At 48.1% G+C, this 27,767-nt stretch overlaps 1 protein-coding gene across 1 annotated transcript in view; it reads left to right on the plus strand.

The window, feature by feature from the left end:
• The window catches only part of ATP8B4 (ATPase phospholipid transporting 8B4 (putative)), a 5,389,235-nt gene that overhangs the window by 4,920,773 nt on the left and 440,695 nt on the right, over window positions 1-27,767 (plus strand). Inside the window, exon 24 of the mRNA XM_069624764.1 lies at window positions 5,296-5,541. Within this exon, the coding sequence (XP_069480865.1) occupies window positions 5,296-5,541 (246 nt within the window). The remainder of the gene's footprint in view (window positions 1-5,295; window positions 5,542-27,767) is intronic.

Consider the following 27,767-nt stretch of genomic DNA (forward strand, 5'->3'; position numbering starts at 1 on the left):
GGTAAGTTGCGTGCTTAGGGCTAGCTATCACTTCGGACGTAGGAGAACTAGCATTGAGCTGAGTGGGTCCCAATGAAACTGCTAGCTCCTCATCCATATTAATAGTAGGTTGTTTTAGGTGAGATGCAGAAGTCACATGAACATGAACTTGTTCCCGAAATCTATGGGAACTCATAGTCGGAGTTGAAGGCCCGTTAGACAGACGTATTCGTCTGTGTAATTCCGCTAGTACCACAGGTGCCACTAAAGATGTGTCGGTTATTGGAATGACACTCTCCTCCCATGAAATTCCAAGTAGGGAGTTGTCATTAATCGGTACATCAGATAAAGGTTTTACATTGGGCTTAGCGGTGGCAGGTAGCTCAATCGTAATATCATTGTGAATTACTACTTGAGGCTGCCCACTCACAATGTGTGCTACAGTTAGGGCAGGTATGGGAGGAATAGGTGATTCTATGCCAGATCCCAATTTAGCTGGTCTGACAGGATTATATTCGTCTATGCCAGTTTGTTCATCCATTCTAGCTGTGAAGTATTTTCAACCATTTCAACTACTTCACAGACTATTGGATTGCCAACTGGCAGTTTGTTTTGGGCTCCGTCTTGAAGACGTTTCCCGCACCTCAAGTTTTTCACCATTACGTTGTAAAGTCACAGATGCTCAGCAGTGTAATCAATAGGTCTATAATCAGACCTTCGTAGCTGTGCTTTTCGTATTTAGTTCTAATAAGCCAGTTATATGCCTAGCTGATAGATATATATACGTAACAAAGTCAACCCTTCGAAGATTACAAAACAGGCACAGATTACTCAAACCAAACGGCGACTTTGCGATGGTACGTATGCAGCACAAGTCAAAATGAATAGATCATAAACAAGTACGCAGAACAAGTCATCAAACAAAAATAAGATGAGTATTACTAGCTCAGTCTCCTCACCCGGCCACCCGAACAGCCACACAGCCACTTGGGGTGCGTGCACGGGTGCGCAAGCAAGTGACCTAAACTAGGGCTGCTTGGTAGTGAGGGGGCGGGGCCCAGAGAGAGAGTCAAGGACGAGAAAGTTGTTTCCCATAAAGTTTGCTGCGTTTCAATGCGGCAGGGGCTTCCTCTTGAGGACGGTGCTGAAACGAGGAACACACAGTAAATCCAGCCAAACAGCCACTTGGTCCACTTGGGGTGGCTTTTCAACAACACCTGACCAAGGACTAATCTCAGTGGATGCACATACCAACGTCCAGATCACGACCCACATGTTGCGCTACTGTTTAAAGATACCAGCCCAAACAATGGCTACCAAACACCTTGTACAGCACTCTGCTGATCTCGATCTATGTCCGCGCTTTAAACAATAAAATAAAAAAATGAAGAGAAAAGGGTCCATGAGTTTGACAATGCCCATCATTGGGGAAGAGAGTAGGTGGGGATGAGGCCTGTACATTTGAAGATTAGTGGTTTGAAGGTTTAGAACTAACCATAATCTCTGGCACTGTTGTGGGCATCCTTCAAGACCATTGTTTCTCAGCTAGTCATGTCATTACAGAAGGGGAAAAAGACCATATTCAAATCAAGATTGGTCCCACCCCAAAATGGGCAGGTCAATCGAACTACCAGTTCACAGCCCCTCTGCACAGTACCACAAGCGAGCCCAGACATATTTTAGTCTCACTGGGCATCATCAGTGGGGTGTAGCCTGGGGTGAGATCAGGCCGAAAGAATGGAGATACGTCCGAGATGTTGGGAACCGTAGGTTAATCTTTCTGTCAGAGACTCGCTGTTTAGAATACCTTTGATTGTTATTGATTATGAGCTCTGACTGAGTTGTTATATGCTAGAACCAATGCAAAATGGCTGTGTAAGGACGAGGGCGTAGGCAGCACAGGAAACACTAGGAGCTAGCATAGGAAGGGTTAATGAGCCGAGAGGGTGCGAGTCCCAGGAGCCCGTTTGTCTGTTGAGCCTTTTTCTTTGTTTTGATCCTCTCAGGAGGGTGTGTGTGAGCCAGGGAAGGAGCCATTGGTGTGGGCGTATTGAGACAGCGAGAAAGTAAGCTTCAAGGGTAGCGGATAAGAGAGCGGCCGAGCAGAAGAAGCCCCAATTTGCCGGCTGCGTTGAAGTCTACAGTTAAAGTTGGACGTTGACAGACGTTCTTGATAGAAGGAAAAGTAGCTGCGTACCAGATCAGCTGTGCACGAAGCTTCAATTAGGCGCCCCGGTCTAACATGATATGTGAGATTGAACGAACACTGTGAGAAACTTCAATTAGGATCCCCGGTCTCTCTTGACATAAGATATTGAACGAAGACTGAGAGGCTGACCGGCCCCCGAAGGGGGCGCTAGAGGGACAGCCTACATTGCGGGCTGTCCCTTCTGGCCACCCCCTTCCGGTCTCTGGTCAAGCCTCTCTCCTCTTCCTCTCCTCCTCTGAAGGGGAAGAGGCGTTTCCAGGTGGACCTGGCTTCCGGTCAGGTCCCCCTGCGGACACTTATAAGGGCAAAAACAGACCGCGGAGGAACAGTTACGCACTTTTGTGGTTTGGGCGCACTCAGAAGGATTGTCAAAGAGTTGGGCGGCGTCGCACCTGGCGGCGGTTGCCTTCCACTCTAAGTTGGAGGGGAGGGGTGATCCCACAAAGGGGTTTTTGGTGCGCTCGGCATTGAAAGGCTGGGCCCGTTCGGAGCCAAGGTCTGAGGACGTGCGCAAACCAATTGACTTTGGGTTATTTGTGAGGTTGTTGGCCATATTACCTAGCATATGCTTCGGCGAATACGAAACGGCGCTATTCAGGTTGGCGTTCGCATGGGCCTTTTTTGGGGCCTTTAGGATTAGTGAGCTAGTTTCTGCATCCAAGAAAGACACATCTGGGAGGGCCATTGCTTTGGGGGATGTATCCCTGTTCCACAAAGACTCAGGTGAAGGGGTCAGTATATGGTTGAGGAAAAGCAAGACGGATCAGCAGGGAAAAGGTTTTCACATATGCCTACATGGGGGCCCCCCTGGCGGATTGCTGCCCTGTGCACCTATTTAAGCGGTTTATACAAATAAGAGCTACAAGCGCTGGCCCCCTGCTAATCCACGCCGACACTTCCCCCCTCTCTGTATTTCAATTTTGCAAGGTGCTGACAATGGCCTTGAAGGCCTTGGGAATTCAGGGGGAGGGGTGGTCTACCCATAGTTTCAGGATAGGCGCAGCTACCACTGCCTTTCAGCAGGGCATGTCTCCAGGGGCAATCATGAAGGTGGGGAGGTGGGAGTCGGGCAGTTATCGATTGTATGTCCGCCCCCAGCATAATGCATCCCCTGAAGAATACTAGATACAGAGGGCACTCAAGGGCGGGGCGGGGTAGTGTGTGTTGGATCCGGGCGGATCAAAGGATTTATGGTATGGTATGTTTTTTCCCCTTAGATGATGCAGTATGGCTGATCGGCCACTCATTTGTGACACGCGCTGAAAAAAAGGGCCAGGCAATGGACGATTGGCCACAACCTGGCTTTCAAGGCTACCGAATATGTGTGGCTGGGCACTCCGGGCATGAGGTGGCATTTCTTGCTGCCGGCAATTCACTGGCGACTCCAGTGGCGGCGGGCACCAAGGTGGTTAGTTATTCATTTGGGGGGCAACGATCTGGCCAAGTTGGGTCACGGACGCTTGCTCGCACAAATACAGGTTACTTTGCGTATAATGGCGCACGAGTTGCCAGGCACAGAAATATTCTGGTCAGAAGTCGTGCAAAGGCAAGTATGGAGAGACGCCATTTCTGTAGCCGGCATGGAGAAGTCCAGAAAGCGCCTCAACAGAAGTGTTGCGAAATTCACCAAGGCAGAGGGCCTGGGGTACGTGGGGCACTGCTGTTTGAGCTCCTTGCCTTCCCATTTTGAAGCGGATGGGGTCCACCTATCTGATAAAGGCAACAATGTTTTCCTAACGGCTTTATTGGGCGAGCTAAAGAGGGCAGGTTGCAGATGAATTCAATGGTGAGTAAGGCAAGCTGTAATTGTCTAGTAAAATTGAAAGAATTCAATGGTGAGTAAGGCAAGCTGTAATTGTCTAGTAAATTTGAAAGAGAAGCAAGGTCCTAGGGTTTGGGGGCATTGATGGCAGCGATCCCTCAACGGGCACTGACTCCCTTCCTTAAGGCTTTAGGCCAACAATCATCCTGGTCAGTGCCCCTGGTTCCTGCTGGCTGTGCCAGTGTAGCTGGAAGAACCAGCAGTTTGTCAGTTTGGCCAGTGGCTAAAGTGGTGACATGGTTCACCCGTATCTGACTGTTTGGAATGTGGCTGGGACCGTCCCAAGTTGTCTTGCTCCAAAATAAACTGTGACCTTGTGTTTTTCCAAAGAACTTTAATACAGTTGTCTGTGTATTCATTTATTCATTTCATAGTGTTATGATAATGACCTAAGGAGGTGGGGGTGTCCAATGGGGATCTTCCCGCTATGAGAAGCTTCAATTAGGCGTCCTGGTCTCCCGTGACATGAGAGATTGAACGAACACTGTGAGAAGCTTCAATTAGGCGTCCTGGTCTCCCGTGACATGAGAGATTGAACGAACACTGTGAGAAGCTTCAATTAGGCGTCCTGGTCTCCCGTGACATGAGAGATTGAACGAACACTGTGAGAAGCTTCAATTAGGCGCCCCGGTCTCCCGTGACATTAGAGAATGAAGAAACAGTGTTAGAGGGTCTAGAAGCAAGCACATTCTGTCACTCCACAAAAGGACCAGCCCATCCTCGTAAGGTGGGAAGAATAGACTTTGTTGCCTGGGAGAACCTGAGGGACTTACACAGATCTAACCAGAAATAAAGTGTGTGTGTTTACCGTTACTGGAAGACTGTCCTTAATATTGTCAAAGAGTTCACAGGCTGCCAGATGCCCTTTGGATGGGCATGCATGGTGCAAGAGGCTGGAGGTAGAATCAGAGTAGTTGCTTATCCATCCTGTGCTCATAGCAGCATCAAAGAGAAAAATAGTTGACTGTGCTAGTGAGACCAAACAGTCCCTAATATTATTGTTGTTATTATTGTTACTATAACTCACTCGTGTTCTCACAGTACATTACTCTTTTGCTTCTTATTGCTTACCACTAATTAATACATCACCAAAATACTGTACATTGTTCTAAATTGCAAAACATATGTGTTTAGGATGCAAATTTTGTGTATTTTTCTGTGCACAGAGTAAAGAACTGGTAGGGATTCCAAAAATGAATTAGTAAAAAAAATGGTACGTGCATGTTGATGTGATGTATCGTATGTTAAAATTATGCAATATTTCTATCACCTTGGTTTTCCACAGGATGTTAATGAGCAGAATAGCCTGGACTTCACAAAACTGTACGTACCTGGGCAACTAAATTTGCTATTCAACAAGCGCACGTTTTTAATCTGCACAGCACAAGGAGTCTATGCATCTTTGGTTCTCTTCTTAATCCCGTTTGGAGTATTTTATGACACCGTTGGGGAAGACGCCAGGCACATTGCGGACTATCAGTCTTTTGCTGTAACCGTGGCAACAACTCTAATTATTGTTGTCAGCGTTCAGGTAAATTTAGCGCTCCTTATATTTTTATTGTTCAAACTCGTATTGTCTTGTAAATAGAAACAAAATACACACAAAAAGACATGTTCTCTTGTATAGTAATAACAATCCTGTATCCATTTTGTAATCTGTGAGCAAAGAACTGAAAACAAACAGGCTGACAGAATGTTCCAATCAAAATAAAGCAAAAAATGTTGCTTCAAACAATAAATGTCACACCATTTACCAAAAGCTCTCTGAGAATGAGCATACCACAGGTACCTGTTCCCATATTTCCTTCGTCCTGGAATGCTGACACAGGTCCTGCAGGCAAATTTCCTCAAGGTGCCGATTTCAGTAAATGCATGGTCATCCCACTCACCTTTTCCTCAATAAATCATCCGTATTCCTCCTCTGCACCTCATAAGGTTGTATTGTAACCATCTTTACTCCAGCATGTGGTCTTACATTGAGTGACATGCTATGAATATTCCGTCTAGTCCGGCTGGGAATCCTCTGTAAAAGAAAGCAGTTTAGCTTTAAACTAAAAACTGCATTGTCGCTTGTATAGCCTATTGCTGTCCCTTTGGGTCATGCTGTCCCAACTAATGACATTCGTCCTCCTTAGAGCCTTCCATGGTAGCCATCTTCATATTTTTACTGCACAGGTTCGTGTTGGGAGTCCTTGAGTATTGCTCCATGATTTTCTCGAGTATTGTTCCTATTTTTGATCGTTTTCTCTTCTAATTCTCTTCAAACTGTCACCATTGTGACTTGTCGACAGTGGGTATTGGTTGCCGGTCTCGATCCCACCATCCGTCGATCAATGCGTCCTGTTAGGCCGCAAACCAAGGTTTGGGACTAGTTACACGCACCATGTCGGAGGTTAAGGAGAAGAACTTCTTTATGGCCTTTTCCAGATGCTGTCAGAAGAATATCTCTATCGAGGATTGTCACCAAAAATTCATTTACTGCCTGCCCCGGACCATGCTGTGGAGGGATGCCGCATTTGCCCGTTTTTCTGCAAAAAGACGAAGAATGATCGCAATCGGATACTGATATTATGGCTGGACGCAGGTAAGGACTCTGACTCAGCATCTGTGCCCAGTTATGCCTCTTCCAGGCTCAAAGATTGCACTCCCTCTTCCAAGAGGTTAAGATCCTTTGAGGACGCTTTGAATAGGAACGTACATAAAAGGCAAAGTCGTTGCATGCTCTATCTTCCTCGTCGACAAGCACCACAGCAGCGGCGTCTCAGTCATGTGGATCAGCGATGGGCATGAAGGGAAACACAATTTCGAAGGGCCGGAGTATGCCCACTCCTTCACCGTCAGCCTTGCTGATGAAACATTATTAATCATTGTTGGCAGCACCGATGACCCCGAAATCTTCTTCATTATGACACTAAGACCGTTTTCGAAATTGTCATCATCATCGACGATGCCTCCATCAATGACACCGTCCGCCAGACTGGCGGTACTGCTTTTTTTACAGGATTGTCAACGACCGCATGCACCATCTTAACGGTCACAACTGCTACCTCAAGGGTACATTGCCTCCATGGCCTATGTCAGTCCCGGCTGGGTTTGTTCCATCTGCACTACCTTCTCCAGGTGCGCTAGGCACCTTCCTGAGAGGGTCCAGCAAAGAGATGGAGACACCTCCAGATCTCTCTTTTCTACCAACTCTCTCAAGGGCCCCTCATCTGCCTGCCACATCCCTGTGAAGCCTCCCAGTGTCATGACTCCAGCCCCTGTCTCTGCTCCTGCCATACTGTTGGAGGCGGAAGACGTCTTTGAAAATGTTGGCTCACACCCTGAGGGTGGTGCTGGCCTGCTTCCACAGCCGGCCCTGCAGCATGCAAATCCGCTTCAGCCTTCTTGCCCTACGAGCCCCTGGCCTCGTGCCCCAATCCTGACCCCTCAGGCTCTGAGAGATCCATAGTTTGTTTAGACATTTGTTCAGCTCTCCACCCTCTGGTCTCAGAGATTCAGTAGTGACTACTGCCTGTGGTTCCTGGTCCTCTTGCGATTCTGGGCCCAGCTCCAGTGTCCAGTCTACCAAGAACGTCTTGGCCCCACCTGGCGCAACCTCCTCCAGTGCTTGTGATCCTGCAGCCACCTCCTGTTCCACACGTCTCTATTGTGGAGGAGCTGGTCCTGAAGGAAAGGACACTAATACGCACACCAACCCAGATACACATGGTACCCAGGACACGCATGAGTTTGAGGACTATGTATCTGCAGACGGTGAGCCTCCAGATGACCTACCATCTAGGGACTCTCCCATACATGAAGTGGGATATTTCCAGGTGATGATTTCTCAAGCGACCAAGCTTTTCAACTTGATTCCAGAGGAAAAGAAGGCGGGATTCCCTTTTCTGTATTTTTCTGTGCACAGAGTAAAGAACTGGTAGGGATTCCAAAAATGAATTAGTAAAACAAATGGTACGTGCATGTTGATGTGATGTATCGTATGTTAAAATTATGCAATATTTCTATCACCTTGGTTTTCCACAGGATGTTAATGAGCAGAATAGCCTGGACTTCACAAAACTGTACGTACCTGGGCAACTAAATTTGCTATTCAACAAGCGCACGTTTTTAATCTGCACAGCACAAGGAGTCTATGCATCTTTGGTTCTCTTCTTAATCCCGTTTGGAGTATTTTATGACACCGTTGGGGAAGACGCCAGGCACATTGCGGACTATCAGTCTTTTGCTGTAACCGTGGCAACAACTCTAATTATTGTTGTCAGCGTTCAGGTAAATTTAGCGCTCCTTATATTTTTATTGTTCAAACTCGTATTGTCTTGTAAATAGAAACAAAATACACACAAAAAGACATGTTCTCTTTTATAGTAATAACAATCCTGTATCCATTTTGTAATCTGTGAGCAAAGAACTGAAAACAAACAGGCTGACAGAATGTTCCAATCAAAATAAAGCAAAAAATGTTGCTTCAAACAATAAATGTCACACCATTTACCAAAAGCTCTCTGAGAATGAGCATACCACAGGTACCTGTTCCCATATTTCCTTTGTCCTGGAATGCTGACACAGGTCCTGCAGGCAAATTTCCTCAAGGTGCCGATTTCAGTAAATGCATGGTCATCCCACTCACCTTTTCCTCAATAAATCATCCGTATTCCTCCTCTGCACCTCATAAGGTTGTATTGTAACCATCTTTACTCCAGCATGTGGTCTTACATTGAGTGACATGCTATGAATATTCTGTCTAGTCCGGCTGGGAATCCTCTGTAAAAGAAAGCAGTTTAGCTTTAAACTAAAAACTGCATTGTTGCTTGTATAGCCTATTGCTGTCCCTTTGGGTCATGCTGTCCCAACTAATGACATTCGTCCTCCTTAGAGCCTTCCATGGTAGCCATCTTCATATTTTTACTGCACAGGTTCGTGTTGGGAGTCCTTGAGTATTGCTCCATGATTTTCTCGAGTATTGTTCCTATTTTTGATCGTTTTCTCTTCTAATTCTCTTCAAACTGTCACCATTGTGACTTGTCGGCAGTGGGTATTGGTTGCCGGTCTCGATCCCACCATCCGTCGATCAATGCGTCCTGTTAGGCCACAAACCAAGGTTTGGGACTAGTTACACGCACCATGTCGGAGGTTAAGGAGAAGAACTTCTTTATGGCCTTTTCCAGATGCTGTCAGAAGAATATCTCTATCGAGGATTGTCACCAAAAATGCATTTACTGCCTGCCCCGGACCATGCTGTGGAGGGATGCCGCATTTGCCCGTTTTTATGCAAAATGACGAAGAATGATCGCAATCGGATACTGATATTATGGCTGGACGCATGTAAGGACTCTGACTCAGCATCTGTGCCCAGTTATGCCTCTTCCAGGCTCAAAGATTGCACTCCCTCTTCCAAGAGGTTAAGATCCTTTGAGGACGCTTTGAATAGGAACGTACATAAAAAGGCAAAGTCGTTGCATGCTCTATCTTCCTCGTCAACAAGCGCCACAGCAGCGGCGTCTCAGTCATGTGGATCAGCGATGGGCATGAAGGGAAACACAATTTCGAAGGGCCGGGGTATGCCCACTCCTTCACCGTCAGCCTTGCTGATGAAACATTATTAATCATTGTTGGCAGCACCGATGACCCCGAAATCTTCTTCATTATGACACTAAGACCGTTGTCTAAATTGTCATCATCATCGACGAAGCCTCCATCAATGACACCGTCCGCAAGACTGGAGGTACTGCTTTTTTTACAGGATTGTCAACGACCGCATGCACCATCTTAACGGTCACAACTGCTACCTCAAGGGTACATTGCCTCCACGGCCTATGTCAGTCCCGGCTGGGTTTGTTCCATCTGCACTACCTTCTCCAGGTGTGCTAGGCACCTTCCTGAGAGGGTCCAGCAAAGAGATGGAGACACCTCCAGATCTCTCTTTTCTACCAACTCTCTCAAGGGCCCCTCATCTGCCTGCCACATCCCTGTGAAGCCTCCCAGTGTCATGACTCCAGCCCCTGTCTCTGCTCCTGCCATACTGTTGGAGGCGGAAGACGTCTTTGAAAATGTTGGCTCACACCCTGAGGGTGGTGCTGGCCTGCTTCCACAGCCGGCCCTGCAGCATGCAAATCCTCGTGCCCCAATCCTGACCCCTCAGGCTTTGAGAGATCCATAGCCAAGAGATGTTTGTTTAGACATTTGTTCAGCTCTCCACCCTCTGGTCTCAGAGATTCAGTAGTGACTACTGCCTGTGGTTCCTGGTCCTCTTGCGATTCTGGGCCCAGCTCCAGTGGCCAGTCTACCAAGAACGTCTTGGCCCCACCTGGCGCAACCTCCTCCAGTGCTTGTGATCCTGCAGCCACCTCCTGTTCCACACGTCTCTATTGTGGAGGAGCTGGTCCTGAAGGAAAGGACACTAATACGCACACCAACCCAGATACACATGGTACCCAGGACACGCATGAGTTTGAGGACTATGTATCTGCAGATGGTGAGCCTCCAGATGACCTACCATCTAGGGACTCTCCCATACATGAAGTGGGATATTTCCAGGTGATGATTTCTCAAGCGACCAAGCTTTTCAACTTGATTCCAGAGGAAAAGAAGGCGGGATTCCCTTTCCAGCACTGTGATTCCTCCAGAAAGACTGTGGTCTGAGTCCCGCTTCTGGATGATGCCTGGGAGGATGGGCCGCTGGTGATGCAAAAGCCCTTTTCTGCGCATACTAAAAAGGAGAGGCTGGAGAAAAAAATGTAGGGTTCTGGATAAAGCTTCTAAATACCTCAGGGACCATCCAACACCAGACTCGTTAGTCTCAGCTGCTTTGAGGAAGTCCTTCATCCTCTTGCTCAGTCCCATCTTACCTGGGGAGGAATGGAAGCTGGATGTGATTGGAAAGTGCATAACCACCACTGCATCCTCTACAGTCAAGGCTGCCAAAGCCCTAGCCATCCTTGCTCGCTACGACAGACAACTCTGGTACAAATTGGGGACGATCATCAATTTCCTGTCAGAGGACAAGATAGCAGAGGTCATGGCCATCTTTCAGGAAGGGGAAGTGGCATCTGACCATGCAATCATGGTCATCATTGACATTGCTGACTCAGGTTTTCTGCAGATGGGCAACAGGGTCGCCCTATGCGTTCAAGGTTGGCTGAGAGCCACACATTTCAGACAAAGTGTCCAACTCAAGGTGGTTGGCATGCCTTTCAATGGGGATAACCTTTTTGGCAAGGCATTGGACGAGTCTCTTCTTACCATCAAGAAAGAGATGGCACGCTCTGTGGGCATGCTGCAACAGAGGAGGCAGACGTTTCTCTCCCAGAAAGGGAAGGTCTCCCGAACTTCCAAGGTGCTCAGCCCTTCCTACCGTCAGCCGCCCCGCTCCACCGCTCCGGAAGCATATAGAGGCCGTTTCCAGGCTTATAGGGCAGGTACCCAGCATCGTCATCCGCAAGCCACCAGACGCATATGCAGAAAGAAGCCTGACCAGGCCCAGCCCCTGAGCCCCCACTTCGGCACCCCAGTGGGAGGCCGGCGATCTCAGTTTGTCGACATATGGGGCAACATCTCCATGGACAAATTGGTGTTTGGCATCCTCGAGAAGGGACACACTCTGGCCCCCTGCATTCCTCCCGTAATAATACAAGAACAACACAGAGCCCAACTCGTCAAGCGAGTTCAGGCCATACTGCTGAAAGAGGCAATAGAACCGTTCTCTCTGCACCTCCGGGGCTCCAGAGCATACTTCAGATACTTTCTGGTTCGCAAAAAGTCAGGCGGATGAAGGTCCATCCTGGTCTTCCATCGTCTCAACAAATTGCTAAAGTCCCTGAAATTCTAGATGGTCACATTACAGCATGTGCTCAGACAGCTGGAACAGGCAGATTTGCTGGTGACGCTGGATCTGGAGGATGCATATATCCACATCCCCATTCACCCGAAACATCAGAAGGTCCTAAGGTTATTCGTCCGAGGCAGACATTATCAATTCTAGGTGTTACCCTTCGGCCTCACATCGGCCTGAGGGCGTTCCTTCAGTGAAAGGGTGTGTGTGTGTCTACCCCTACTTGGACAATTGGCTGGTCCAGTCTCGTTCTCACGCCCAGGTGGCTCAACATACAACAGAGACGGCCCAGACTCTAACCTCTCTGGGATTTTCCATAAACAATCCCAAATCCTGCATGGTGCCGTCCCAAGACAAACTGTTCCTGGGGCCCTGAATCAACGCAGTCTCGTGCCTGCTGACCCCATTGGAGGAGAGGCTACGTGCCATCCAAACAAAGGACCAAAGGCTATCCTCCAATCGAGTGGCAACAGTCCGGTTCAGCAAATCCCTTTTGGGGATGATGCCCTTATGCATCATTTTGGTCCAGTGTTAGGAAAGATTTCCATTTATAGGTAATTTTCCCTCCAGTTGTGAACCCCCCAACATTTTGCTGTTGTCTGACCATTTTAGACTGACTTTTGCCAGTGGAGCCCAGCCTTCTGCTGTACTCCACTGGGCTTTTGCTCATTTTGTTATGGGAAACTGACATGCACTTAAGACAGCCAGTACTGGACTTTTTTGTTTTCCTTAGTCTTTCACTTTGTTGCTATTCTTGAGTAACATTTTATCAGTGCACAAAATACCTTACAGTACAATGCGCTGGGGTTCCTTTTTCATTTTTCAGGCCCTGGACACCGTTGAAGGATTTTTTGGTGAATGTTCAAGTGTGCCTTGGACAGAGCTGGAGGCAGCTGTTACTTTTCATGTGTTATCAACTCTCTTTGATCGTCCACACCACGTTTACCACGTTTGGCCAAGGACAGTGGCCAATGCCTAAAATGGCCATGCCACAAGGTCCTTTGTTCTGTCCTTTGGCCATCTTGTCCCTTTGCCTTCCCCAGGTTGAGCAGACCCGGGAAATTCCTTATTTGGTCATGCAGACCCCCGCGCAAACCGAAGCTTTTGCTGGCTTCTGCATGCCTTGTGTGTGTGCCTCCAGGATGTGGGCTGGAGCTGTCTTGTTCCAATACGCATCCTGGGTGCCAGGATGTCGGGTGTGCTGGGATGACTGGGACCACCGTGGTCCATGATTGTTCCACATCTGGGATGGCTGTAGGTGAGCAGATCTATTGGTTTCTCTTCGTTTTGGCGCGAAGGAGAATTTGGATAAGAGAAGGCATTTTACACCCATTCCAGGTTGATCTTCTGAGTTGACACTGAACTTAGTAAAGAAGCATGAATCCTGAATAAACAAAGCAGATCTGTGAATGGAACCGCTGGTGACCCGCTGGAAGGTTTGGCACCCTGAGCCCGCTGTTGTCCCGTCGGACTCCCTGTTTCTGATCAAACCTACAAGGCCTGCAAGGTCGCTTTGACTCATTGAAATAGTGGGACCAACTATTCTTGGCCCCTACAACTTAACCTGTAAGCGAGACTTTTCGGAAGTGTTCCTGGATCGCCCAGTGAACTGACCAGCTCCTATGGGACCTTTGCCATGGAACCGCTGCCGTCTCGATATTTTACCTGAGCCTTTGGAGACTGTAAGCACTGCTTATAAGGCACTCTCCCGCCGAGTTTCGTACACATAGCATTCCCAGGTCTGGAATTAGGAGAGTACGCCTGACCCGAGCATATGCTGTCACTGTGTCACCCAGCTGTGGTGATGAACTACGTGGGTGCCTTGCTGCTGTGCCCCCCTGTGCCCTGAGTCTCGCTGCAGTGGAACTGCCCTGATCCCTTCATCAGGAGCAGAGAAATCGCTACTGTCCCGCGACAGAATCATACCTGGAAAGTAGCTCCTAAAAGCCGCCGAGCCGTGCAACTGCAGGATTTGTACCTGCGACTGAAGTGGACTCGACTGCCGAAGTTTGGTCCGGAGTGCGTTGAAGGTCGTGAGTACTTGCAAGCTTTACCGGTAGCCCCTGGCACATCTGTCAATTTTTACACAGGAGTGTCCCCTGTGGGCCACTCTTCTTTATCAAGGTAGCCTGTGCTACCAAACTATTCCCAACTCTTCGATCCTGTTCTGCCCTCTTGGGGAGACTCTCCTCGAATAGTCGGAACTTATTTTTCACTGTCTCATCCTCCTTCCTGAGTCGCTAAAGCCCCTTAGAGACCCTGTTTTGACTTAACTGCACGGATTGCGTGCGCCAGCACCGAAAGTACTTTTGAGCTCAAGGCTCCACTCATCTTAGGGACTGAACTGCCTCTTAGTTAGGGTTTGAATGGTGAAGGACTGCCTAAACAATATTTACACTGTGTGTCCCCTTTCTTTGCAGGTTGTTGATCAATACTGTACACTATTCCTTTAGGCCATTACTGACTGTTTATATATTTGCTAGATTAGCGTTGTGTTGGTTTTGTTATTACTGCCGAAAATTTACTTTGTGTTTTACTTAAAAGGCATTTAATAAATGTATCCATATTTTGAATATACACCTGACTAAGAGTACGTAGTGGTATTGTTTGCTGTGTGTGCTCATTGTCGGCTTTCGATCACCCTCACTCCTCCTGAGACCTAGTCTTGACCGCCGCCAATGCTACAGTGATTGGCTTGTCCGGAAGGTTATCCTGTTCCAAGAAACTAGGCTGGCCTTCTGAACCTCTGAAATCCATCTTAACAAATTGGTGTACAGCGGTGGGATAGGATCGAAGGTACCCAATGTTGCACACTGGTAAAGGTACCAAGATTACACTTACCCAGGACACATAGTGACCTTAGTAGCAGCGTAACAGTAAAGGCTAACAACCTATTTTAAAACATGGAAGCAATAACCAACATAACCTTGAATGCTTCCAAGTCAGAAACACTGAGAATGATGTGTGCCGAGAGAGGCTTATCTGCTCAAGGCACAAAGAGTGAAATGATCCAAAGGATTAAGGATTGGCAAGAGGTGCAACTCGATGCAATTACTTCGGATGACAGTGCAGAAGGTGGTGGGACTACTCTCACTGACAGCTCTAGCAGAGCTGTCGCTGCACTCATCAATGGGGGCAATGAAGAAAGGGATGATGTAGAGTCCCAAGTTTTATCTGTCAGCTCTGATGCTGAAGCCATGCTTGAATTCAAGAAGCAAAAACTTCTGTTTAAGCCGAAGGAGCTTGTGTTCAACATATCAAAGCTTCGAGCTGAGCTGTCAGATAAACAGAAGGACAGGGATCACCAGTTGGAGCTGGCCAAGATTCAGGCTACAACTGGCTCCTCTAAGGGATCTGGACATGGGTCTGGATCCCCTCTCATTCAAGATTTCCTAAATATCTTCTCAGTATATATGAAGAGAAGAATGACATTATGGAGTGACTGACTGCATTTTAGTATGCATGTGAGGTCCAAGAGGTTGTGCATGCTGACAAGATTGCATGGCTGCTCAGTCGACTACCCCATTCTGGATGCAATGCCATTATGGAAATGTCTAAGACTGATAGAGTAGATTTTTCAAAATTGAAGCAAACTCTCATCTTAACGTTTGGGAAGACTCCTGCTTAATTCTTAAAGAGATTTAGAGAGTACAAAAAGAAAGCAGGTAACACTTGGGTCTCCTTTGTTACTGATTCCTTGAAAAACTTGACTGGCTGTTTAGTCATGCTTGAACATATTTTTTGCATCTTGTTCCCCTGAGCTTAAGCTGCACTTGGCTGAGTCAAAGGAAATAGATCATAAGAAGCTGGCTAGTGCATCAGATTTGTCGATGTCACACAGAGTGTCCTATAAGGACAATGCTACCCCTGGTAAGCAGGAGGAGGGGAAAACACAAAGATAAGGAGGTTGGGAGATCTGATAAACCTTTCTCCCAAAAGATCCACAAAAAGAAATTCAAGAGTAAGTCCCAAGAACATGTTCAGGGTAGTGGGAGTTATACTCCCAGACAGAACTCTGGTTATAGTAAGCCTTCCTATTTCCCAAGACCCAGCGGATCTTGTGTGGCCTGTGGAGCAAATGAACATGTGAAGGGGAGCCCCAGATGTAAGGTCAAAACCTTGGGGGTCCACCCTGTGAATCTGGCCTTCCCCTCCTATGAGGAGGAAGAGATCACAGGGACATCCTTCTCCTCAGCCCCTTTCCCCAGTGGGATAGAATCCGAGGTAGTCCTTGTTTGCCTGGGATCCTGGGAGCCTAAAGTCTCAGAGGCTTATGCTAGCATTCCAGACATTACCAAGCATACTTTAAGGACAGTGTGCTAATCAATGGAGTAGATACTCCTGCACTGAGGGATAGTGGGGCCAGCAGAACTGTGCTGGATTCCACATTGCTAAACCCAGAGGTACTTGCCAGAGCTCCCCTGATGCCCACCAAGTTAGCTGATGGCCCCCCTCGCAGGTTCCCAGTAATGCCTGTAAATCTTACTATAAAAGGTACTATGGGCAGGATTCCAGTGAGCATACAGAGGCAAGTCCCAGGTAAGGTCCTGCTGGGGAATGATCTCGGAGACGTAGGTCTTGTGAGTGACACAGCAGAGAGACCATGCACAAGGTCACAAACAAGGGCTGCATTGGCCAAGACCAAAGCCAAGCCCAAGCCAAAGGGGAAACCCAAGGCTAAAGGAGTCAAGAAAGACAAGAAAGGGAAATAAAACATTACCCCGAACTCACCTATCACTGAGGTGGAGGTAGTTGACCAAACACCTGAACCTGACGAGGTAGAGATGTTGCCTGAAATTCTTAATCCATATGACTATCCTGAACTCTAAGGTTTGTTGGTTGCAGGTGGTCCTGATATGGTTGGGCTGAGTAAGGGCCAATGTGAGTGCCCATCTATGGAAGGCCTAAGCAGACAGGCCTGCTCCCATCTTGAGGGTGAACCTCCTGGGAAGTGTAACGCTCACCTGATTCTCGCAGAGGCGCCGGTCTTGACTGGGCGACTACCGTATCTTCAAAGGTGATGTGTAGCACCCGGTTGGCTCTTTGGGCTGGACCTCTGTGCACTGTATGCCTGACGTGTAGAGTAAGATGTCTGCAGATAGAAAATATGGGGTTAATGAACTGGGGTTATTGGGGTGTCCCTATCTCTTTCCTCTTCTCCTCTCCTGTAGACCCCCAAAGGTTAACGCTCTCACCTTAGGTAAGTGAATGCCGAGCTCTCCATCTGCCTCGGGGCAGGGTGCTGTAACCAGTTTCTTCACTGGATAGGTAGCGCAGGCCTCTTGACTTCAGAGGACTGCTGTCCGTCGTTTACTGCACGAACGGTAAGTTTCGAGTCATTCAAATGTCTTTAAAGTCTTTAGTAATGATGTCTCTTGTTTTGCAGGGTTCCGGCGATGGCGGATGACGGGCTGAAGTGAGTTGAAGATGGAGCCCGTGTGATGAATAGAAGCGCCTGGAAGCACGTAAGTAAGCGCTTGTTGCCTGCTTCACTATGCGCTCTAACTGTCTTTTTATTTTGCAGGTACGAGTTCGGAGCGGCTGCAGGGTGCCGGAATACCCACTGGATTAGATGTGGAAAGGAGTAATGGCACGTGAGTATTAAAGTTCCCCAATGTCTTTAAACGCACCTTGTTTTGTCTTTCAGATGCCGGAATGCAGTGTGAAGACCTCCGGAGCGCACGAAGAGTAGGTAAGCCTTTGCCTTTCAGATGCCGGAATGCTAACCTGTTCTTTCTTGTCTTTATAGGTGTTGCTGAAGACTGGATTCAGGATGGTAAGCCTTTGCCTTTCAGATGCCGGAATGCTAACCTGTTCTTTCTTGTCTTTATAGGTGTTGCTGAAGACTGGATTCAGGATGGTAAGCCTTTTTCCTTAGGCCCTGGACCGGATGCAGAAGACACGATGAGCGTTCTGCTGCAGAGGTTGCAGAATAACGCAAAGCAAGATTCATCCACCGGGTGTGGTTTAAATAGCCTCCTGTAGTGCTTAGGTGTCTCCTTCCACAGCCACGCCTAAGTAAGAAAAGAGTTCCTGGTAAGAAAAGAGTTCCTGCCTTCCAGAAGAGTTCCAGTGTTCTGAATCTAGGGAGTGGCTCCAGCCCCACCCAACAGGAAAAGTAGTTCCAAACAGAAGAGGATCAGAGGCTCAACTGGCAGGCAAGTAAGCAGCATGGTCTGCTGAAGGTAAGTCCACCCAAGCATTATGAGCCCGGCGCTTCCAGCGCTGGGACTGGGCATATTTATGAGCCTGGTGCCACTGGCGCCAGGACTGGGTCCAAAAGGTCCCAATTGGGACTGGTTGGCACTCGGAACCTGGGTTATGGATCTGCTTCCAAGGGAGTTGGGAAAACCCTGACCTTTTGGAAGCAGAGATCATGACAGTACCCCCCCTCAAGGCCCCTCCCAAACCGGGCTTCTCCGGGGGTTTTGGCTTGTCAGGAAATGTTCGGTGAAATCTTTTGATTAGGCGAGGAGCGTGGACATATTCAGCAGGTTCCCAGGATCTCTCTTGGGGGCCGTAGCCTTTCCAGTCAATTAGGTAGATTAGTTTAGATTTGGAGATCTTGGAGTCCAGAAAGCTTTTGACTTCAAACTCGAGTTCTCCATCCACTAGGATAGGTTTTGGAGATTTGGTTAGTCGGGTTTGAGGTTGCACGGGTTTTAATAGAGAGACGTGGAAGACCGGATGTATCTTCATGTGCGGGGGCAAGTCCAACTTGACCGCTACTGGGTTTACTATGGTAGTGATGGAATAGGGACCAAGGTATCTTGGGTTGAATGTGCGTGGCCCTTTTAGAGATAGATATTTGGTGGATAACCAGACTTGATCCCCTACTTGATAGTGAGGGGCTTCCTTCCGATGTTGATCTGCTCCTTTCTTGTATTGTTCTTTAGCCCTTTGAAGGTGAGAAAAAGCTTCCTTAAAGGCTTGGGTGATTGTAGAATGCAGGTAGTCTACTGCTGGTGTTTCAAGATCTTGGAGGGGATCCAACTCCGAGGTTCGAGGGTGACTGCCGTACAAAAGAAAAAACGGGGTTTTCCTAGTTCCCGAATGGACAGAGTTATTGTAGGCATACTCGGCTATCCAAAGGATATCTTTCCAAGTTTTTTCAGTTTGTTGCAGCATGCAGCGTAAATACTGTTCCAGAGTTTGATTGGTCCTCTCGGTTTGTCCGTCGGTCTGAGGGTGGTGACTGGTCGATAGTCTCACATCAATTTGAGCCGACCGACAGCAACTTCGCCAAAAATGAGAAATAAATTGACTACCTCGATCCGAAATTAGAACCGAAGGAAAACCGTGCAGTCGGACGATGTTTTCGAGAAATTCTCGGGCCAGAGTTGCTGCTGTTGGCAAGCCTTTGAGCGGAATGAAATGCGCCATCTTGGAGAATAAGTCCACGATTACTAGAATCGTATTGTATCCGGAGCATGGAGGTAGATCGGTGATGAAGTCCATAGAAAGCGTATGCCAAGGGCGAGGTGGGATGTCAATAGGGCGTAAGAGGCCTGCTGGTCTTTCCTTTTGACTCTTGTTTTGGGCGCATACTCCACAGGACATTATAAAGTCTCTGATATCTTTTTTCCAAGACGGCCACCAGAAGTAGCGCTTGATCTTTTCTGAGGTCTTGGCTATACCGGGATGACCTTCCATTAAAGAGTCGTGATAACAAGAGATTACTTTTTTCTGTAAATCTGTGCTGGGTAGGTATAATCGTTCTTGGAAATACAATAAGTTGTCCTTTACTGCAAAGTCCTTTCCCTGCAGATGCCAATTCTGTATGTCTGCTGGAGTTACAAGTTGCCTGGCTTTATCCTTAACTTCCTCTATGGATTCTGTGGCGATTACACCCAGAATTCTTTGTTCGGGAATGATTGGTACAGGTTTAGGGTTGACCAAGTGTTCTTCCACTCCCATCCGAGAAAGGGCATCGGCTTTACCGTTCTTTGTACCAGGTCGATAGGTAATTATGAAGTCAAACTCGGCAAAGAATAATGCCCAACGGAGTTGTCTAGAGGATTGGGCTTTTGCGGTCTTCAAATATTGCAGGTTTCGGTGATCCGTAATCACAGTAACGGTGTGTCGGGCCCCCAGCAGATAATGCCGCCAAGCCTTAAAGGCAGACTTGATAGCCAGAAGTTCCTTGTCAGTAATCGTGTAATTGATTTCAGGAGGCGAGAATTTGCGGGACCAAAATGCCACGGGATGCAACTGATTGGTTACCGGGTCCTTTTGTGATAGAACTGCCCCCATGGCAAGGCTTGAATCATCAGTTTCCACGATGTAGGGGAGTTCGGGGCGAGGGTGTTTTAAGATTGGTGCAGAGATAAATTTAGTCTTCAAATCCTGGAAAACTTGTTCCGCCTCGGTAGACCATTCAAAACGTTTGTTTTTCTTTAACAAGGCAGTGATGGGCTGGACTATTCGAGAGAATTCGGGGATAAACCTGCGGTAAAAGTTAGCGAAGCCTAACATGCTTTGCACACCTTTTACGGAGGATGGTGATGGCCATTTGAGAACTGCATCGACCTTCTTTGAATCCATACGCACTCCGCCAGGTGATAATATGAATCCCAAGAATTCAACTTCAGTCACGTTGAAAACAGATTTTTCCAACTTAGCGAAAAGTTTGTGTTGACGCAATCTTTCGAGGACCATTTTCACGTGTTTCCGATGTTCAGATTCCGATGAAGAATAAACGAGGATGTCGTCAATGTAAACAACAACACATACATCTATGAGCTCTCTGAGGACATCGTTCATAAAATACTGAAAGGCGGCCGGGGCATTACAAAGTCCGAAGGGCATGACCTGATATTCAAATAGCCCATACTTGGTGCGGAAGACCGTCTTCCATTCATCGCCCTCTTTTACTCGTACCAAGTGGTAAGCTCCTCTAAGATCCAGCTTTGTATATATGCATGCTTTTCTGACTTGGTCCAGGAGTTCAGGGATCAAAGGTAACGGATATCTATTCTTAACGGTGATCTGGTTCAGGGAGCGATAATCGATACAAGTTCTAAGGTCTCCTTCCTTTTTTGGAACGAAGAACAAAGCTGAAGAAGCAGGGGACTTGGAAGGACGAATAAACCCATTTGCCAGGTATTGATCCAGGTATTGTCGAAGGTGAAGGTTCTCAGGCTCGGTGAGGGCATACATTCTACTACAAGGAGGAGTAGATCCAGGTATCAGGTCTATCTGGCAGTCATAAGACCTATGAGGAGGTAGAGAGTTAGCCTGATCCTTCCGGAAAACATCTTGGTATTCTAGGTATTCGGGAGGTAACTGGGGAGTCTCTGAAGAAATTGCGGCCAGTGCAACACCAGGTGGAGGGTGACAAGTAGAGACACATTCTGGAAACTGGACCGTTCTTGCTCGCCAATCGATCAGAGGATTGTGTTTCTCTAACCAAGGTATTCCTAGAATAATCTGAAACTGAGGGGCCTTGATCACATCGAACACGATCTTCTCATGGTGGCCATCTTGACTTACTAGCGTCACCTCTTGAGTGGTATGCGTTACTGGCCCGGAGGCTATCTCCGTACCATCCACCGCAGTAATGACGTCCTTTACAGCCTTGGGACAAAGAGTTAGATTCATCCTCAAAACCATTTCATGATCCACATAATTGCCGATGGCACCGCTGTCGACGTAAGCTTCAATTGCATGTAATCGATCCGGATTATCAGGGCTAATGAGGACCATAGGTATCACGAAATGCGAGGTCACGGAACTGGTTTTTACGCTCGGCAAGAGGACCTCTATTCTTGTCGGGCGAGGTCGTTTCCCTGCTCAGAGTTTGTAACTTTGGTAACTGCAGCTCCTACTGCCTTCTTGGCAGGTTTCACCGGACAGTCTCGAAGAAAGTGCCCTGAGTTTCCGCAATATAGGCATAATTGCAACTGTTTCCTCCTTTCCCGCTCCCTTTGTGTTAGAGGACCTTTCAGACCCCCTATTTGCATGGGTTCCCCGGAGTCTACTCCTTTGGAAGGAGTTGGCGGTTTGGAAAATACTCGAGCATCAAACTTGGAACGATCGGCCTTCCTGTTCTGCAGCCTGTGATCTATTTGAACGACCAAGTCTATATAATCCGAACAGTCTTGTGGGGGATTCACTACTTGGGCTAAAACGTCTTTGAGCTCTCCACGTAGACCTCTATAAAACAGCGTAATCCTTTTGTCCTCAGGCCATTGAGTTTCCACTATTAGTCTATTGAAAGATGCAATATAAGCCAAAAGGTCTTGATTACCCTGTCGCAACGAAAGAAGCTCATTGTCCAAGGCCTGCCCCTGTGAATGTCTTGCGAACAGTTTTTCCATACTAAGCTGAAAGGCTTGAAAATCATGGAGAACCGGATCATCTTGATTAACTAGAGGGATCGACCAGTCTGCCGCATTGCCACTAAGGTACGAAAGTACAAAAGCTACTTTTGCTTGATCAGTTGGAAAGGCTGCTGGCCGGCATAAGAAGTGCAACCGGCACTGATTGACAAATACTGCAAACCTCTTTGGGTCACCAGAAAATCGTTCGGGCGGAGCCAGAGGTACATTCCCAGGTAGGTTGATCTGCACTGGATTCATAGAGGATGTTGAAGGAAGATTTGCCCCTGATGCGGGTAACGGGGTCTGTCCGGCTTGTGACTGTAGCACTTGTCTAGCAAGATTGTCTGTTCTCTCCTTGGAAATAATTAGTTCCCTTCTTAGAGCATTCGTTTCCTGACGAGCTGCATGCACTTCTGCCCTTAGTTCCCCAAGTAACCGGGCTAGGGGGTCAGTATCCGAGGTTTCCATAGCGCCTGGGCGAGAGTTTTGCGGTAGGCTTTGCGTTCTGTAACGCTCACCTGATTCTCGCAGAGGCGCCGGTCTTGACTGGGCGACTACCGTATCTTCAAAGGTGATGTGTAGCACCCGGTTGGCTCTTTGGGCTGGACCTCTGTGCACTGTATGCCTGACGTGTAGAGTAAGATGTCTGCAGATAGAAAATATGGGGTTAATGAACTGGGGTTATTGGGGTGTCCCTATCTCTTTCCTCTTCTCCTCTCCTGTAGACCCCCAAAGGTTAACGCTCTCACCTTAGGTAAGTGAATGCCGAGCTCTCCATCTGCCTCGGGGCAGGGTGCTGTAACCAGTTTCTTCACTGGATAGGTAGCGCAGGCCTCTTGACTTCAGAGGACTGCTGTCCGTCGTTTACTGCACGAACGGTAAGTTTCGAGTCATTCAAATGTCTTTAAAGTCTTTAGTAATGATGTCTCTTGTTTTGCAGGGTTCCGGCGATGGCGGATGACGGGCTGAAGTGAGTTGAAGATGGAGCCCGTGTGATGAATAGAAGCGCCTGGAAGCACGTAAGTAAGCGCTTGTTGCCTGCTTCACTATGCGCTCTAACTGTCTTTTTATTTTGCAGGTACGAGTTCGGAGCGGCTGCAGGGTGCCGGAATACCCACTGGATTAGATGTGGAAAGGAGTAATGGCACGTGAGTATTAAAGTTCCCCAATGTCTTTAAACGCACCTTGTTTTGTCTTTCAGATGCCGGAATGCAGTGTGAAGACCTCCGGAGCGCACGAAGAGTAGGTAAGCCTTTGCCTTTCAGATGCCGGAATGCTAACCTGTTCTTTCTTGTCTTTATAGGTGTTGCTGAAGACTGGATTCAGGATGGTAAGCCTTTGCCTTTCAGATGCCGGAATGCTAACCTGTTCTTTCTTGTCTTTATAGGTGTTGCTGAAGACTGGATTCAGGATGGTAAGCCTTTTTCCTTAGGCCCTGGACCGGATGCAGAAGACACGATGAGCGTTCTGCTGCAGAGGTTGCAGAATAACGCAAAGCAAGATTCATCCACCGGGTGTGGTTTAAATAGCCTCCTGTAGTGCTTAGGTGTCTCCTTCCACAGCCACGCCTAAGTAAGAAAAGAGTTCCTGGTAAGAAAAGAGTTCCTGCCTTCCAGAAGAGTTCCAGTGTTCTGAATCTAGGGAGTGGCTCCAGCCCCACCCAACAGGAAAAGTAGTTCCAAACAGAAGAGGATCAGAGGCTCAACTGGCAGGCAAGTAAGCAGCATGGTCTGCTGAAGGTAAGTCCACCCAAGCATTATGAGCCCGGCGCTTCCAGCGCTGGGACTGGGCATATTTATGAGCCTGGTGCCACTGGCGCCAGGACTGGGTCCAAAAGGTCCCAATTGGGACTGGTTGGCACTCGGAACCTGGGTTATGGATCTGCTTCCAAGGGAGTTGGGAAAACCCTGACCTTTTGGAAGCAGAGATCATGACAGGAAGCACAGGAGTTATTGAGAAGGTGGGGCCCTTTGCAGTGAGCCCACATAATCTACAGAAGGAAACCATAAGAGGTAGGTGGTCCCGCTTCATGTAAGACCCTTCCTCCTGCAGCTGGCGCATGAAGTCCCCCTTGCTGGTCACCTGGGCATCAAGAGAACCAAGCAAAGGTTAGCCATTCACTTCTACTGGCCCAAGATGGAGGTCCAGGTAGAAAGTCACTGCAGCAGTTGTGCCACATCCCAGTTATCTGGAAAAAGTGGCACAACAATCCAAGCTCCTTTGGTTCCACTCCCAGTTGTGGGGCTACCATTTGAGAGGGTAGGGATTGACATAGTTGGTCCCCTTGACCCTCACACATCCTCAGGTATTAGGTTTATCCTGGTGCTGATCGACCATGCCACCAGTTATCCTGACGCCATCCCACTAAAAACTGTAACTGCCAACACATTTGCAAAAGGTTTACTTGGCATATTCACAAGGGTTGGCTTCCCTACAGAAGTTGTGTCTGATAGGGCCAGCAACTTCATGTCCAAGTACATGCAAGCCATGTGGAAGGAGTGTGAGGTTACTTACAGGTTTTCCTCAGCATATCACCCCAAACCAATGGCTTAATTGAGAGGTTCAATAGAACCCTCAAAAGCATGATTGAGGCTCTGGAAGAGCCCCAGAGGAGAAAACGGGATCTCCTTCTTCCATGCTGTCAAGTATCCTGGCCTTGCGCTGAGGTAGCACGTACACCTGCCTCCCCGTTGGGTCTTGGTGCCTGGACTATGACCACCACAGGCTGCCGCGACCCGCCGGGGAAAGAGGGTTAGGGTCCGCTGGATTGGATGGGTAAGGGGGAGTTAGGGTAACCGGGTTGAATTTAGGGAAGGGAATTGGGTGGGTGAGGATAGGGCTGGGTAGGGTAGGGTAGTCAAGGATGAGTAGTTCCAAGGCTCCCTCCTGGGTGCCTTCGATGTTTTGTCTACGCCCACTCACTCTTGCATACATCAAATGGTATCCCTTTAGTGGTTTACACTCTAGTCTTGACACACTGAAGCCTGTAACATTCCTTGTGCTTCACATCACTTAGGCATATCCCCCACAATGGATAGCAACTATACACATGATCGTTAGGAGTCACAACCATACATGCAATGCTTTACAGTTTTTAGCAGCACTTAGCTCTGAATGATGCTGGCGATGTGGCGAGAGAGTTCCGCTACAGGCTTGGATTCTATGATTCTTGATTCGCTACCAAACGGGAGCGCCGCTACAAAAGAATAAAAGCACGTATGAGTTTTACGTTGCGCACTTGCCAAGTCACACTTCCAGTTCCCACTGAATGCGGGCCAAAGATCAGTGCCGGAGTCCCGACACCCACACACACACTCTTTACTATGATGAGCGTTCGGCCCCGTTAACTAGAAACATCCGAAAACGAGCTTCGTAGTGCTCGTAACACTCTTTTGAAGTCTGGGGAGGTGAACGAAATAAGGTTCCCTCTCCGGAGCCCCAGCTACGGTTCCCCGCTCAATCAGCCCACAGTCTAACTCAGCGGATGATAACAAGGTTTTTGCACTTATCTCTATAGTTGCACGGGGCCTGCAGGGGAAGCAGGCGGGGTGTGGCCCCGCGAATCGCTACCTGCAGAAGCCTCCGGGACATGCGTCTGAGTCCTCCGGTGTTCTCGAGCGCAAGCGAGGCTTCCAAGTTCTGTTGTGCGCATGCGCGGAAGCTGGGGCGGTGTCCGGAGCGCAATGCGCATGCGCGGAGGCCGTTTCGGCGTCCTGAAGGGTTCTGCAGGCTCGTGGACACACGAGCCTCCTGGGTAATGTAGTCCTTTGGCGTCCTTGCGCCCCCAGAGGGCTTTATGTCTACTGCGAGACTCCTCCTGCACATAACACAAAGCAGGGTCCTGAAATACAGGCATTTCTTATGCTTGGACATATTGACAACATGTTTTACCATTGAACATTGTTTACTTTGAGCACCACTGGTCCCTATTACATGTGGAACCCTGACAGTACTCCCCCCTCCAACAGGACCTGGTTTACCTGGATGTCTACGGTGAAAGGCTCTCACTAGGCGGGAAGCGTGGACCGCAGTAGCAGGTTCCCACGACTGCTCTTCAGGCCCGTAACCTAACCAATCAATAAGATAATACAGCTTACCATTTTGACGCTGGGAGTCTAAGATGGCCTTTACTTCATATTCCGGGATTCCATCCACAATAGTGGGTGGAGGATTTTTTAGTTGGGCGGACTTTGGAGCTGGTTTCAACAAGGCTATATGAAAGACCGGATGTATGCGCATCTGGGCTGGTAATGTCAGTCGTACTGCTACAGGGTTTATGAGTTTTTCCACAGGAAAGGGCCCTATATATCTTGGTTGGAATTTCCGAGGACCCTGCAACCGGAGATTGCGTGTTGTCAGCCACACTTTGTCTCCTATCTTATACACAGGGCCTAATCTTCTCTTTTTATCAGCATATTGTTTGTACTTTTGTTTTGCAGTTGCTAGATTAGCAAGAATACTACGCCATATTTCCTCCAGGTGTTTTCTGTGTGATTGGGCGGCGGGGACCGTGTCTGGAATGGTATGGGGAACAGGCTGAAATCGAGGGTGGTAACCATACGTACCATAAAATGGGGTTGTTTTAGTAGAAGCATGTATAGCGTTGTTGTAAGCCAACTCAGCAAGCCAGATCGTATCAGCCCAAGTGGCTTCATTTTCGTAGGTCATGCATCGTAGGTACTGCTCGAGGGTCTGGTTCACCCGTTCTGTCTGCCCATCGGTCTCGGGGTGGTAGCTACTGGACAGTTTTAGGTTAATACCTACTGAACTACAAAAGGCTCGCCAGAAACGAGATGTGAATTGTGACCCCCGATCAGACACGATATGCTATGGGATGCCATGTAGGCGTACGATGTTCTGAAGAAAGAGATCCACCAATATTTTGGCCGTTGGCACCCCTTTACAGGGAATGAAATGTGCTAATTTAGTTAGTGAATCCACCACCACCAGGATGGTGGTTAATCCATGGCATGCTGGCAAATCTACTGTTAAATCTAATGATATTGTGTGCCAAGGTACAGGTGGCGTAGGCAGGGGCTGTAATACCAGCAGGACGTTGATGGTCAGATTTATTTCTCATACAACATTCACATGTAAGTACATATTGTTGAATATCTTGCTTCATTTTGGGCCACCAGAAGTGACGCATCACGAGTTCACACGTTTTAGCTGTTCCAGGATGCCCCACAAAAGGAGAATCATGACACCATTTAATGGCACATTGTCGGATGGTAGTGGTTGGAAGATACAAGGCTGTTCCTAAGAAGGGTAATCCGTCTTTAACTGTTCTTCCTATGCTCGGGTCATGCCATTGCGCTAGTTCTTGTGCCGTTAGCGCTTTTCGAATATCGTCAAACATGTCATCGACTGTCACACTACCAACGATACGTGCGGGGGGCACGATTGGTTTTGGTTCTTCCTCTTTAATGGTCTCTGGGCCAGGTTCTGGATAACGGGACAGGATGTCAGCTTTTTTATTTTCTGTTCCTGGGCGAAATGTCACTATGAAATCAAAGTCAGCAAAATACATCGCCCACCGCAATTGTCTAGGACTTAAGGCCTTAGCATATCTCAGGAATTGTAGGTTTCTATGATCAGTGAGGA

The sequence above is a fragment of the Ambystoma mexicanum genome, chromosome 11 (assembly GCF_040938575.1).
Source record: "Ambystoma mexicanum isolate Mex_15411 chromosome 11, UKY_AmexF1_1, whole genome shotgun sequence".
In the NCBI taxonomy this organism is placed as follows: Eukaryota; Metazoa; Chordata; class Amphibia; order Caudata; family Ambystomatidae; genus Ambystoma; species Ambystoma mexicanum.